The 14,368-nt window shown below is 49.4% G+C and overlaps 4 protein-coding genes across 4 annotated transcripts; 2 read left to right on the top strand and 2 right to left on the bottom strand.

The window, feature by feature from the left end:
• Nucleotides 1-607: 607 nt before the first annotated feature.
• On the bottom strand, nt 608-1,793 carry BCR38DRAFT_487457 (uncharacterized protein; the record flags this gene model as incomplete). Its single annotated transcript, XM_040864159.1, has 4 exons — nt 608-717; nt 770-1,202; nt 1,253-1,284; nt 1,340-1,793. 4 exons carry the CDS (start codon nt 1,791-1,793, stop codon nt 608-610), a joined length of 1,029 nt encoding a protein of 342 aa, XP_040713793.1.
• A 1,800-nt stretch (nt 1,794-3,593) lies between these two features.
• BCR38DRAFT_440956 (kinase-like domain-containing protein) lies at nt 3,594-5,235 on the top strand. Its single transcript, XM_040860744.1, has 3 exons — nt 3,594-3,899; nt 3,963-4,456; nt 4,532-5,235. The coding sequence occupies exons 1-3, from the start codon at nt 3,642-3,644 to the stop codon at nt 4,956-4,958; spliced, it is 1,179 nt and encodes a 392-aa protein (XP_040713794.1). The 5' UTR covers nt 3,594-3,641; the 3' UTR covers nt 4,959-5,235.
• Nucleotides 5,236-6,302: 1,067 nt separating this feature from the next.
• BCR38DRAFT_347502 (endopolygalacturonase) lies at nt 6,303-7,554 on the bottom strand (the record flags this gene model as incomplete). The annotated part of the gene is made up of 4 exons (XM_040856350.1): nt 6,303-6,400; nt 6,467-6,812; nt 6,870-7,124; nt 7,192-7,554. 4 exons carry the CDS (start codon nt 7,552-7,554, stop codon nt 6,303-6,305), a joined length of 1,062 nt encoding a protein of 353 aa, XP_040713795.1.
• Nucleotides 7,555-11,808: 4,254 nt separating this feature from the next.
• BCR38DRAFT_411565 (uncharacterized protein) lies at nt 11,809-14,169 on the top strand (the record flags this gene model as incomplete). The annotated part of the gene is made up of 1 exon (XM_040858590.1): nt 11,809-14,169. One exon carries the CDS (start codon nt 11,809-11,811, stop codon nt 14,167-14,169), a length of 2,361 nt encoding a protein of 786 aa, XP_040713796.1.
• Nucleotides 14,170-14,368: the final 199 nt, after the last annotated feature.

A 14,368-nucleotide genomic window follows, 5' to 3' on the forward strand; every position in this document is an offset into this window, starting at 1 on the left:
GGACCTGGTATCGGTCGTTGGAGAGACATTGAGATTGGTAGGCGATTGTGGGGGGGGCGATGTCATAGGGGTATCGCTGTGGTCTGAGGCCATGGTCAAGGATAGGGATGGAAGCCAGTGCGTATAAGTCTTGACGGAATGGATGACTACTTGGCGCTAAATCAATCAAGGTTGATGACGGTGAAGATGGCAGCAAAAATTTGCTCTGGTGGAGAAACTTTAGTGCGGATTTGGCCCACTAAATACCAATTTTGTCAACTGGTTGATATATGTTGATATATCCTTAGCCGTCTAGACTCACATAGCACGAATATGTACTGCAAGTCACTGACAAGATAAGCCTACAAGGCGTGCATCGCGGAATATTGCTCCAAAAGACACTGAATCAGATAATAATTGACCATTCATTCACCTGCTCTGCCACTATCTCGGTGAGATAAGTATCAATGCCAATGTGAAGCTAAGATGTCCCTTGCTTTTAGTGTAAGTTTTCGCCCATTCCAAGACACAAACATATCAATAGCAGTCTCTGTACAAATGCTAAAACCTCCGAACGGGAGTCAATTATTTTAATATTGCAAGGAGTGAAGGCAGACAAGACGCAACCTCAGGAGTCAAGGTCATAGGGGTAAAGCTGCCAAACAACACATCCATGTTCCGCTTGATGCTCCAACGTGTAGCCTCCCGACGTCAACATATGCGAAACATCATTGTTGCCTTGCACCAAAGTCAGTCTGTATCTCTATATCGCGGAGTGGGTCCATCTTACATCGGTGGAGCGTCTTATACAGTATCTCACGGCACCGATCCGCATATTCAGAGACGTAGAAGTTTTGCGACGAGTGGTTGTTGCAGCCGGCAGCACTCTCAACCTCCAGTACATCAGCGAATGTAGCAAAGATGTCGATGCCCGTCCGTCGTCCCTCAAACCTGTAGAGCCGCTCCGGGTACTCGGCAGACTGGTTCTGCAGTAGACCAGGCCTGTGTGACGAAGCGGTGTCGACCAGCATCGAGTGACTTTCGTTACCGACACAGAAAGACTCGATGGCTGAGACGGCGTCGACCAGCGTGAACTCCTTTTTTGATGCTCCCGTCAAATTCCAGTGCGAGTCGTCGATGTGGCAATTGGTCTCGTCTGGGTCCGGTGATGCAATAAAAAAGTGATAAGTGCCACACCCAACATCGAAGGACCCCTCGGATGTCTGTGAGTAGATGTAAGCGTTCGATCGTGACACAAGAACGTCACCTTTACCATGTGATTCATCTGACCGCCCGTTCTGCCGCCTAGTGTGCGTTAGTCTAGTACTACCTTGCTACCCTCACGCTGTTCAATACTTACATGGACCTTGCGAAAGCGACTCGAGGGCCTCCGAGCACGTATTCGTGCATGTCGTGTTGCCCGTGCTATTGCCGGCCTGTTCCAAAGGGTCGAACCGGAAGTTAAACCTCCAAGGATTCCCGTTTACCGGCTGGTACATGCCGCTGTTGGGCGGCGGCGTCGCGATTGAAGCCTCATCACCGTTGTCCGGGTCCTCAATGTAGTCGGCAGAAGTGTAGCTGGCCTCGAAGTACTTCTCATCGGAAAAGTCGAACTGAATACAGAAGTTGGGGTAGATGTGCTGCCAGAAGTTGTAGTCGACCTCGGAGGGATCAGTCATGTTGCACTCGCCTGTGGCGGTGGACAAGTGGATGGCATTGGCGGTCCAAGCGGATGTGCGATGGACGTATGGGACAGGAGGAACTGCTGCAGATGCAACGTTGATTACCATCAATAAGGACAGAAGATGCGCCATGATCGGCTTCGTTGTGTGGATGGTTCTGTTTTGGAGCGAGTAAAGCAAGTAGATCGGAATGAAGAGCAGTAGTTTTTGAGGCCAAATCACTAACCAAAAGAGCGTGGCGATCGTGTTGATCAATCGGTTCAGGGACAAGTCATGTGTGATGTATGTATTCAATATGAAAGCAACTCAAGATGAAGGGAAATGTCGAGGTTTTATCTCACACAGAACTTACTGATGACACAATGACGTCGGTGTTTGCTTCGTTCGGATTGCAAATAATCTGGGAAGGTGCAAGTTGCCGACTGGATGCTAAGTTGGATTTGAGGGCGGAACGTTTCACAAATTCAGAACATGGAAACCACGATCCGCTATAGAAATGTTAAGCGGTCAATAAAGGCTGCCCTTAGCAAGCCTCGGCATCAAACTCGGCACATCTCATAGCCAGAACATATAAAGTAGTAATGCAACACTATCATTTGAAATGTCCATTATCTGATCACCTGAAGTTGCTTTTCAGAGAAGGCATTTTGAACTGATAACCAAGCTATTTGTATAGCAAACGAGTTGTCCGTTGCTGGAAACTTGACACCAGAAAATAGGATTGTTTGTTGCCTACCGGGCACTTATCTCTTTTTTCTCATCTCTTGACATACTCTCAATAGTTGGAGATTGTACCGCTACTTCTCCTTGTATTGGCGTTGTCTTCTCATCATCGATTGTTATTTTCGATTGTGTTCTCTATTTGTAGCATCGCTGCTCACTCCCTCAGATTTTACCCGAGGCTGGCACCAGAAATTATGTATTCACAATAATAAGCACATTCTGAACATAGGTAACCACGCAAAAAGATCTGCCGAAAATCGAAGAATGTTTATATGTACACCTTCTAAGCTATTATTGCTGATATCGGCTGAGGGAAAAGGCAGCAGCTAGTATTTATTTGACCAGCACCACAGGGATATGGCTGTGGCAACGGATCCAAATACGTCTAATTCATTGAGAAGGACGTATTCATACTCCCGAATACGGATCTAGAGGTGATCCTCAAGTAGTGTCAAAGCTTCCTCAGCAGTTGATGTGCACATGAATAAGGGAGAAGGTCAGCAGCGGAGTGCGACAATGATCAGCTATTCCGCCTCCCCCCTAACCCAATACGGCTCGTCACATTTTGGACGAGTTGATCCAAATTTTGTATTTGAAACTGTGCCTTGAATTGCTGCATTGCGACAAAGGCTTGAGGAACGACTATATATGCTTGATCCACTGTATAACTTGCGTGATGACGGACATGGCATTGTTAAGAACATCTACCTCACAGCAGATAGGAGCTTCGGTCTGTACCTGACTGATCTAGAGACAAAGGGCACAAACCGATCTAAATCAGAGTACATTAGTCTACAATCAGAGCTCCCTGAGTTTCTACATAGAAAGGCCATTCGAAGAAAATACAATGAATATCTCAAGGCGTTTTGGTTATTGCCTGAGGAGAAACATATGGACCTGTACGCCCCAAATTCGCCATTCTCTTTTTTTCTCGGGATTGACTACTTCGAGGAGAAATGAAACGATATCAAATAGAGTCCCATAGGCATAGTCCCTATGGAGTCCTACAATGGTAAGCAGGCATGAATGAAGTCTATACAGTGCCACTATTACTTTACAGAGGCACCGGTAATGTTAAGCTGCTGTGGACTCTGTTTCGAAGAACTAATAACTCGCTGCATACCAATATGACTCACATAATGTTCGGCCGCTTTTTGACCGATCACTACTCTGCCCCCCCAGTAGTGACACAATACCCCGCCCCGCCATGTTCTGTGGTCTTTGCATCAAAATTTTAATTCCTACACGCTTTACAGAATGGCTCCGCTCGACAAGGCTGAGGAAGACGCGCTCATCCAGCAGATCTTAGAGCAGCTGTCACAAACGCCATATGCCTGCTCTTCTCTGACGAAGCTGAGCGGCGGGACGGCCAACTTTCTATATCGTGGCACCCTGCTTCAATCCCTCTACTCGCAAGATGGAGCCACGAAGGCAACAACCAAGACCGTCGTCGTCAAATCTTCCACGAATTTTGCGGCTGCTAATCGCGATTTCCCACTCGATGTAACGCGCTGTGTAAGTATGAGGATTCCCATCCCTCTTACCCATCATCAAATGAATGTCTCATATCCCCATCAGGTCTTTGAAGAGACCATGCTTCGCGCCCTCGTCGACTTCCTGTCTACCACCCCAAACACAGTGGTCAAGGCCCCTCGTCTCTATCTGTTCGATCGAAGGACAAACACGCAAGTCCTAAAACATCTCCTCAATACTACTGACCTAAGGTCGATCTTGCTCTCGCCTAGCGTCAACAATTTCCTGCCTCAATCCAGCCCGGCTTCCGTCGGCCATGCGCTGGGGTATTGGCTTCGCTCATTCCACAGGTGGATCTCAGCGCCTGCTCAGGCCGCTCTCCGTGCAGAAGTTGGGTCTAATGAGGGGATGCGGAAGCATAAATTTCTCATCACGTACGGTAGCTTTCTCGAGATACTCGAACTTTATCCAGAGCTTGTCGAAGACCACAGGAAAACGTTGGAAGATGTCGAGGACGCAATGAAAAAGGAGTTCGACAAGCCCCCGATAGATGGAGATGATGATTGGGGACTCATCCACGGCGATTTCTGGACGGGCAAGTAAGTCCACGTTTCTTATGAATTATTTACAGCAGAAATATATTGAACTAGTTCTAATAACTCTCCGTAAACCAGCGTTCTGCTCCCGAACACCTCCTGGCAAGAACCACAACAGCCAGGCCAAGAATCCAACAAGCTCTTCATCATCGACTGGGAGAATGCTCAGTTCGGCCACCGCGCCATTGACATCGGCGGAATGTTGGCCGACCTGTACGAACGGAAACATTTCAATGATGTCGATGCCGTCATCCCCGCCATGCACGGACTCGTCCAAGGCTACGGCCGACTAAGTGAGGAGATGGCCTTTCGTACGGCCATTCATGTTGGCGTGCATCTGATCTGCTGGTACTATAGGCGTGACCGAACTGCTCCGTTGCGTCCTCCCCTAAACCAGGTCCTCGCTGCTTTGACGCTGGGGAGGGACTTTGTGCTCAAGGGATGGGAGAAGGATAGGAATTGGTTTGAGAGCAGTGTGCTCACGCCCTTGTTTGCAGGGAAATAGTCGCAAAGTAGCAATGAGCGGCTGTTTTTAACTAAAACAAAAGTCCTTCTGGGATGGTTGTTTTAGGTCCCGACTTATGAGTTGACAACTCTTTGGTGGTGATTCAATACCTTACACGTAGCACCTCTACTCATATCTTCTTTATATCCTCCACCACACAGCACGAGTTCGCCATGTTCACGCAGCCTCCGATGTATAAATCCGTTGGCGGCGTTGTTCCAAATCCCTCCTATAGCCACGCTCACACCGTATTTGCCTGTAAAACCCGAGTATGCCGTGATGTACAGCTGGCTAAACCTTAAGCGCTAGGTGCTAGAACCCAGCCCATGAGGGAAGTGGCGAGCGGGGTTCATACATTTTGTTTGAAGCAATTCGATGAGCCTCTGGGATCATTTCCGTGATGTTTTATAGTGTTCTTTTGTAGCGGAAGGCCATGGAGCACAGGGCGGGAATTCAAATCAGTGCTGGCGATAGTCAAAGTTATGTATGCCCTCTCTCAAACAACCAACTTGTCTGGCAACTTCATAGTATGTTTTGAATCCAAATATTTCGCTGTTGGTTGAAAACCTACTTTACATCAGCAGGGTATTTAACGTCTGTGAAACATGGTAGTCACTGGTACAGTTTGACTAGCACGTACTGCTCATATAGATCGGGCAGAACGGCTAAATAAGCGAACAGGATTTTGAAACCTTCCTTCAGAGTAAATATCATGACTTTCTTTTTGTGGCACGACCAACTGAATAAACTGCGTTTATCCTGTTCCAAAACTCAAACAAACCTGTGGTTCGTGTAATATTTCGCCCTCTTTCATCAGGAATGGTCCGGAACAAGTCGAGCGATACTTCGGCTACTCACTCACCAGTGCCCAGTACCTCAGTATTGCTGGGAGGTTGGTCGAGTCCCGGGGAGAAGGTCGAAAACGGCGACCGATAAAACTTACAAACGAGCACTCTTAGGAAATTGTGGAGAAGTAGGGAAGGCGTCTACCAGAGTCATAGCCAGATCCGCTGTACGTGGTTTTATCATAACAAGCAGAGGATGTGGAAGTTCATAAGCCGATGAGACTTGCTGTGAGTCACTCATGGTTATTTTAGAGACTACCTTAGTCCAAATCATCATACAAACCTTCATCCAAGTGATGATCATCCTAAATGTAGCAGAGAAACACATAATTGTATGTGTACGGGACTTGGCCCATCAGAAAATATATACACCAGAATTGGCAGCCCGTTTGCGTCCCAAAGTCCGACACCTGGGCGTTGTCACCAGCAGGAGGCCGTCTGAGCTTGTCGTCCTAGTCTTGTCAGGCATAGCCTCTTTTGGATACCATGAAACAACTGTCTAGCAAGTGATTCCGCTGGGCTGGTTGGAGCACGAGTTGTCGGCACCGGTGACACTGACGTCGGTCCAGGTCCAGTCGGTGCAGCTGTCGCTACCGCCTGCAAGGAAAGAATATTAGTATAGGCATCAGAGACAAGTAGACGTAAAAGCAGTTAAGAACTTACAGTTGACATAAATAGCATAGTCGGCATCACTATCGGTGGTGCCGGTAACACCGTCCAGAGTGAAGCCGCTGATAGTGATACCGTCGGTGGCATCGTCGCCATCGTAGGCCTGGTCGACGGTGATACCGTAGTCGGTAATGCCGCTGAGGGTGATGTCCCTGTAGGTGATGTCCTCGACGGTACCTGTGTCGCCCGATTTGGTCTTGATGCGGACGCCGTTCTGCGAGTTGATGATCTTGCTATCGGAGAAGGTGACCGTTTTGACCGTGTTGTCGTCCCGGCCGCCGATGGAACCGATGGAGAGGCCGTGGCCCCCGGAACAGTAGCCGCCAGTGAAGGTGATATCCTGGCAGGGTGGTTAGCTACCTGATGTGAATTTCTTAAAGATGGGATTAAGACTTACAGTGCCGGAGTTGATTGCAACGCAGTCGTCCTGGTTATAGCAAGTGGCATCAGTGATAGTCACGCCGGTGGAGGAGCCAATGTCGAAGCAATCAGTATTGTGGCCGAGGCTATCATCGTCACCGTCGGAGTTGTCGATGGTGACGGAATTGACGGCCAGGGTGTCGCATCCGTTAATGGAAAAGACCTGAACAGGGGAGTTGACGATGTTGATGTTTTGGATGGTGCTGTCGATGAGATCGTGGGCTTGGAACATCTATTGGTCTTGTTAGCATGAGTGATAATATCAGTGTGATACGTGATATTTTGATCCAAAAACATACCTTGGGTTTGGTCACGCCAGAATCTCCCTCGCCGTCCCACCACTTGGCACCGTTGCCGTTCAGAGAGTGGCCCGAGGCACCGTCAACAGTGATCTTGGTACCACTGACAGCGAAAAGTGGGCCCTCCCACTCCTCGTACTCCCAGGTGGTCTCGCCCTCAAAGGTAACAAGAGTGCCATCAGAGAGGTCAGTCAAATCCAGGGTGACGCCGGACGGGACAGTCAGGGCAGACAGCACGATGGTGGCACAGTCAGCCTTGGACTTGCTGGCTGACGCATAACCATCCGCACCGCTGAAAGTGCAAGCGGCACGCTTGGCCAGGTCGGGGGCGTCCTTGGTCAGCTCCGGGGCAAGAGTGGGCATGGGGCCGGGGGCTGGCACTGCCAGGACGGCAGATGCGCCGACTAGGGCAGCAGTCAAAGCACGAAGCATGGTAAACCAATGAAGGACAATGTAATAGATGAATGAATGACTTGGCAAAAATGCTTGGCTTGCTTGGCGCCAAGTAAATGGACAACCACCACCTTATATATAGTTATACCTTCCTCTGGCCATCGTGTTGAGCCCAGATCTGCTCCGCTTGAGTTGGCTCTTCTCCCTCCTCATTTTGCACAACCTATTTCTCATGCGCGCTGTAATAAATTCGAGATCCAGAATGTGTTTCAGCTCCCGGGTTTTAGCGCCCTTCGTGTTGGCAAACAGCTGTTCGGTGGAGAATATCCCTGGTGGAGGAGCAAGCTCACAGAATTCGCACCACTCAGCTGGTATCCGCCCCGGACCTGGCCGCCTCCTTCATCTACAGAAATGGAAGGAATTGTATGCGACCCTTGCATTCGCGCCGTGAATTGATAAATTGACGAGGGAAGCTGCACTTGTACTTACGCGGCCCAGTCCTCGCGTTCGTCCGGCGTTGGGATACTTCATCATGGCACTGCACTACGAGCATGCATGGTGCCGTATTCTGCGAATGCAGCTCATTAAGCAGCTGTGTTCATAGAGGGGATGCATTTGGAACTTCAAAGGATATTACCTGTTGCTGTCACCAGGTTTTACCTCTTCCTAGACAAAATGCCGACAGTGGCATCAGAGCCTCACCTTGTCGCAGACCCGCACTTTTACAATGCCATCTAGTTCCGTCAGGTAGAACGATCTCCACCTCACTGGGTTTCATCGGTAACCGACGAGGAAAGTCCCCGCCTAAACACGGGCGGCAGATGGTAAATTGTGAGCTAGCCCAATGTCGTTTTACCATCTGCTAAAGTGAGAATTATTATGAACAATCGAACCGCACAACTCAGTCTCATAGCTTTCTGAAATATGCGACTCACATGCCGATCGATTGAGACTGTTGATCAATGAAATCATTGTAGACGTACACTACAGCTGGGTGCACATTCCGCCAGAAACTAGTGGCAGCCAGATTAAGTACGAAGCGCCACACGGTTTATATTCATTTCGTACCGAACTCCAGGATAGTTAGAGGTAACATCACAGCAAACTTCAGACAAGATGCGATCAATAAAGATGCTATAAAACTCAATATGGATACCAACAATCAGTGTCAAGCGATAACTACCTTATATACCTCTTCGTATTTCTGAAGTAAAAGCAACTACTAGAGTAAGCGTTTTTCTTCCGATCATTCAACGTACCCTACGGTCTAATTGAATACTTCTTAAGACCTCGTACAATAAGATGTAAGTTAATCCACCCATAACGTGAAAAAATTAGTCAGAACTACTCGAAACTATCCTCTTGAGACATTTCTTTATTATACTGATAACCGCATATTATAACCGGGCTCTCTGTACGTCCTATAGCATCACTAGCGCATCTTAGGCCTCCTCGTACGTGTCACGACCTGGGTTGCATCGCATTGGTATAGACCTCGATTAGGTGTGTCAGGGTACGGCTAGGCCGAAGGCAATAGTACAGAGTGATGGGGAGTAACGGGCGTCCCTCCTACGTAGCACCGGGTGGTCACTGGCGGTCTCAGGTAGGGGTGCCCACGGTGATGCATTGATCTCTGCCCTCTCTATCTTCCTCCGTCTCGACTCCTTACTTATAGCCAGCCGAGGTTCTCTCTTGGATTCTGGATGTTTGCTTCCGTATGTCTGTGTTCCTCCGACTTCGGCCAATATCTTGGACAGCGGCTCCTTATCTGCAACCAAGCGATTCCCTATCCGCTGCAAACGGCTTCAACGGCTCTCATTCGCCACAAGCGGCTCTCTAGCCGCCACAAACGGCTTCCTACCTGGTGGAAGCCGGCCCGCCTCGGATGACACTTGTGGCTCTGACAACTCCTTCCCTATCCTACTTCGAGATGGTCCTTATATAGATAGCTAGGCCGCCGCTTGGACCCGGCATAACAGCAGGGTCGGCGATGCCAAGGATCTTGGCTCTCGTCATCCCAAAGCTTCACATAGATTGTAATCATGATTCGGGAGTCTTTTGTCCGAAACACCCCTCCGGCGGCCCGCCGGTGTCCTGCGTTCAGTGTCCTGACACCCACTGGTGCCTATGGCATTCTGTTCTCTGACAAGGTGCTATCGACGAAGATTCTACTCTAAGGAGCGAAGGAAAGAAGATGACAACTTAGGTTTGAGGGAGCGCGACTAAGTCATCCACGCTTGGCGGGGCTCCTACAAGGGTTATGATTGGCTTCCCATCTGACACTGCCACGGCAGGTGTTCCAGCTGTAAGTCACCTGGTTGTAGTGAGTCTGCGAGGGTTGACCGTCACAGTACGTCTACAATTCTAGTGCAATTATCTTATCACTATCCGTTAACCTGCTTCTAAGACCATAAATCGTCTCTGGCTAATATACGAAGTAATATTTTATCCTATAAACTGTTTTGTTTCATACGACGCCGCCGGCTAAATATCTTGTTTGCCTTTCGAAGCGCGGCGTTCTTACCCTCTAAAAGAGTAAGCTAGTATTGAAACGGGGTCAGGCGGTCAGTAGGATATACCTACCACCTAACACACTGAACAGACGGCTCCAGTACTAATAGATCTATCTGTTGGTCTGATCAGACGAAGATCGTGGTACTAGTTATAAGAGCGAAGCTCTTATACGTCTGGTGCGCGAGTTGGTCGGATGTGCCTCTGATACTCGTATCGTGATAAGAGGATCTCGAACGTAAAGATAAGCTGAATAACTAAAATAACTAAATAACTGACTGAAAAGCGAAGATGAAGATATAGATAAGAAGGAGATGATGATATGAAGATGAGGATGATGATGCGTGAAGATGGAGGACTCGTGTTCTACTCTGCCTCTGTGCCTCTTAAAGAAGAGAAAATAAACTTTCTCCTAGCCCCGTAACCTATTTCCCTGATGTCCGGCCTTACCCCGTTACAGTACGGAATTTCTGCTTCCTTGAGAGATAAGATGAATTAGCCGAAGAAGGTGGTCCTTAGATTACTAGTATCATAGGTACGTGTTAGACAGTACGAAATTAGTACAGAGTCGGCTTAATAGGCTAGTTAGTGTGAAGGTCAACCCTCGCAGACTCACTACAACCAGGTGACTTACAGCTGGAACACCTGCCGTGGCAGTGCCAGATGGGAAGTCAATCATAACCCCTGTAGGAGCCCCGCCAAGCGTGGACGACTTAGTCGCGCTCCCTCAAACCTAAGTTGTGATTTTCTTTCCTTCGCTCCTTAGAGTAGAATCTTCGTCGATAGCACCTAATCGAGGTCTCTACCAATGCGATGCAACCCAGGTCGTGACAGTTAGATACTCTGCTTAGTTCTCTAATGGCTGAAGCGGCTATAGAAAACTACTAGCTAGGTGAACCGGACGAGGATATAGAGGAGGTTACAGCTAACTCCGCCAGTATATTCCTAGGAGACGGCGAGGCTAGCGATGGCTTCATGTCTTAGCAACAAATTCAACTAAAAAGTTAGAACCTAGCCTTGCATAACCAGCGTTTTTCTTACTAATTTGATTACTCACTAACCAAGGGGTGGTGATGAGGTTGGTGAGGTCAGTCCGACCCTTGTCCTTATTTGATCGAGCTGGCAGAGCAGCGGGTTTTGGGCTGCCTCAGACCACAGCCTCTAATTCTTGACCCGCAATTTAAGAATATAAACGTTCCATGGGGTTTTAGCACGATTTTCACATCGAGCGACCCAGCCCTTAGGCTTGACTTTCCCGTAGCGCTATCCGTCAGTCTTGGTACAAGCCCAATTTCTATTGCAGGGTTCTCACTATCACCCTATAGGACTAGCTTAACGATTCTAAGGGCCATTAGGCTGAATTTGAGACGCCCAAGTATCTGCCTCTTTCTTCCGGGTGAGGCTCTGACCTTATTACCTCTGTTTGTGGTGGTGTTAGCCCAGAGCCATCTCGCTCGGTCGGTTACACCTACATCGAATATAGTTAGCGGTATCTGCCACGGGAATTGTTGTGTGCCATGGCCCCTCCGATACCAAAGAATGTCGCAGGACTCGGATATGAACCTGTCGTAGCCTCTACATGTCGGTAGGTGCTGGTGAAGCGAAATATCTTGGCATTGTTGAGCACCAGCACATAAGAGCACCGGCACACCCCATTGATTAGCCTTCTTCGAATAATTGTGTCAAACCCATTGCAGTTTCTGCTCGCCCATCATGAGCAAAGAAAACTCCTCCAGTTTGTTGTACAACAAGGGCAAAGCGAATTTCCAGTATTGTGCAGTGTTACCCGAGACCTCCGCCGAGCAAATACCCCCAGTCTCCGACACGCTCGAAAAACCCAAGGTTGCCCTGAGGCGACACTTCAACCCCTTGAAGCACCTCATCCATCTGGTTGCTTTAGGAGCTACGGCGGGTGTACTGCAGCTCATCTTCCGCAGTGTATACTGGTCTGACGAGAACACGTGGACCACGGAGCGGAAATGGCTATTCCTTGGCCTGGGGCAAACGGATGCTATGAACTCGCTGCAGTTCGTTTCCAAGATCCATGAGATTCTCATCGTGGCTTCGCTTTCGAGTGTAGTTATTCACGTCGCGAGACGGAAGCTCGTCGGAAAGGATGGGATTTTGTTCGGTCTGCTCATGGGAGCGTATCAGGTTGGCTCGGTCGAGTACCTCTTCAGTGGCAAATTCGGACACCCTTTCCTGCACAGTCTGCGATTATTCGACAGACGAGCATTTCTTTTCACCCTTGGCCTGGGTTTCTCTATAGTCTATGCTAACATGGTCGGTCCCGCATCTGCCATCGCCCTCGTACCTAGCCTGGATTGGTGGCCTCTAAAGGATCCTTTCTCCAGCCGGCCTCTGACTTCCTACATCTGGGTCACACCCAATGAGTTGTATCCAAGAGCATTGACATCTGATATGGCGAAAGAAGTGTCATCGAGCTGCTCAACCACGATATTCCCCTTTGCAACCTGCCCAGGCGGCGGTGTCGACAATCTCCTAGACTGGGTCTACGCCTGGTCCAACGAAGGTATCACGTACGACCTCCCCATGGAAAGCTTCCTCGGCCGAACCCTTCGAAAACTCTCCTTCGCACGCACCCTCTCCGCGTCAGGGACAGGGGTTGCCGTCGCGACAACATTGCACTCCTCCGTCGTGATGCTGACCGATCTTTTCTGGGAATACATCAGTCAAAACGACGTCGGCGAAGTATACAACGTCAAACGGCCCAAACTCCTCAACTCGGACTCCTCCTCAATCTATAACCCCATAGTACAAGTTCAATGCACTACCTACGACGCCTGGGACCTGCAGAACAAAAGCCAGTCCCTCAAATTCCAGACCAATCTACTCCACAACGCCACAGGTTCCTTGCGCAACCCCTATGGCGAGGACAACGGCTGGAAAGTCGACGACGCCCTCTGGAATTTCCAATACAAGGTAAACACTATGGACTTCCAATGGATTGACGTTTCCAACCTCCCCACCCGCTCCGGTGGCCCCGTGCATTCCACCATTGGCGCCCTTGCCACGCTCCCCATCGTGCGGCCCATCGGCAAGTCTGACGCCGAGGGAACACCTTTGTACGAGTCTCGCATCGCACTGGTCCCATGCATGATCGATGCTCGCTGGGCTGCCACTCAGCTCTCGTACGATCCCAAAAATGGTATGGTGGTCGAGCATAACTTGACTACTATCGCGTCGTTCCTAGACGCGGATCCTTATACTCCTGAGCACCGCGTCCAATACGGCCTGTCTGATACTTTGGCCATGGACCCGGAGTGGGCCGCCCTACTCAACGGCTGGGGCTATGCAAATTGGACTCTCAATTCACTCCCCTACAGCAACTTCTCCGCTGTCGCCAACCTGCTCGTTCAGTTTATTAGTGACAGCGACCGCAACCCCCTGGAGATGTCAACCAGTTACTCTTTCACGCCCCGTCTAGATTACACCGAGATGGAGTACTATGCCAACATCTCGAGTACAGTTGCTGGCGTGGTCAGCATGGTTGTTGCCGATGGGCTGGCGCGTGAACAGGCACCGGGGACTATCACGGCGCTGAAACCGCAGCACGAGGACGAAAATGGAGTCGAGATGTTCGAGGCGATCAATTTGCAATACCAGGCTGGTGGGGAAAAGATGCCTGTATACAACCAAACTGCCTCGGACGCTAGTACCATGGTCTCGATTAATTATGATGTGCAGCGATGGGGTTATGGGTACGGCCTACGGTCCCAAACAATGCTCTTCGCCGTCGTAGTGTTACTCCTCCACGTGGGGCTGTGTGTGGGCTACTCCCTGCAGGCATTCTTCTTCTGGGTCACGAGTACGGGGTTCACGAGCCACTCGTGGAAGGACATTGGGGATATTGTTGCGTTGGCACTGGTGTCGCGGGAGCCGATCGAGTTCCGTAATGCGGCCGCGGGGATCAAGAATAATAAAATCTGGCTTACGAAAATGAATGTCAGAGAGAGGGACTCGTGTGAGATTGAGTTAGTGGTGAATAGGAGGGCGGGGACACTGGGACTAACGGAGGGTTTGTTGGCTGTTGATAAGAAGTATGGGTTGTGAAATTAAGGTGCACCTTGTATTTTAGCAATGTCAAAGTATAGAAATACTGAAGTCAGGAGTAGCCAATCTCCTTGCATAGGTAGCCTCCTACTACCCACCCTCCCCCTATCAGTGATATTGCTGGATAGGTGTGGTTTGGTCAGTTTGTATCGTCGTTGAATCCCTCATTAGCGAGGTACTGTATCCTTCATCTCCCAAG

The sequence above is a fragment of the Pseudomassariella vexata genome (genome assembly GCF_002105095.1).
Source record: "Pseudomassariella vexata strain CBS 129021 chromosome Unknown BCR38scaffold_10, whole genome shotgun sequence".
NCBI lineage: Eukaryota > Fungi > Ascomycota > Sordariomycetes > Amphisphaeriales > Pseudomassariaceae > Pseudomassariella > Pseudomassariella vexata.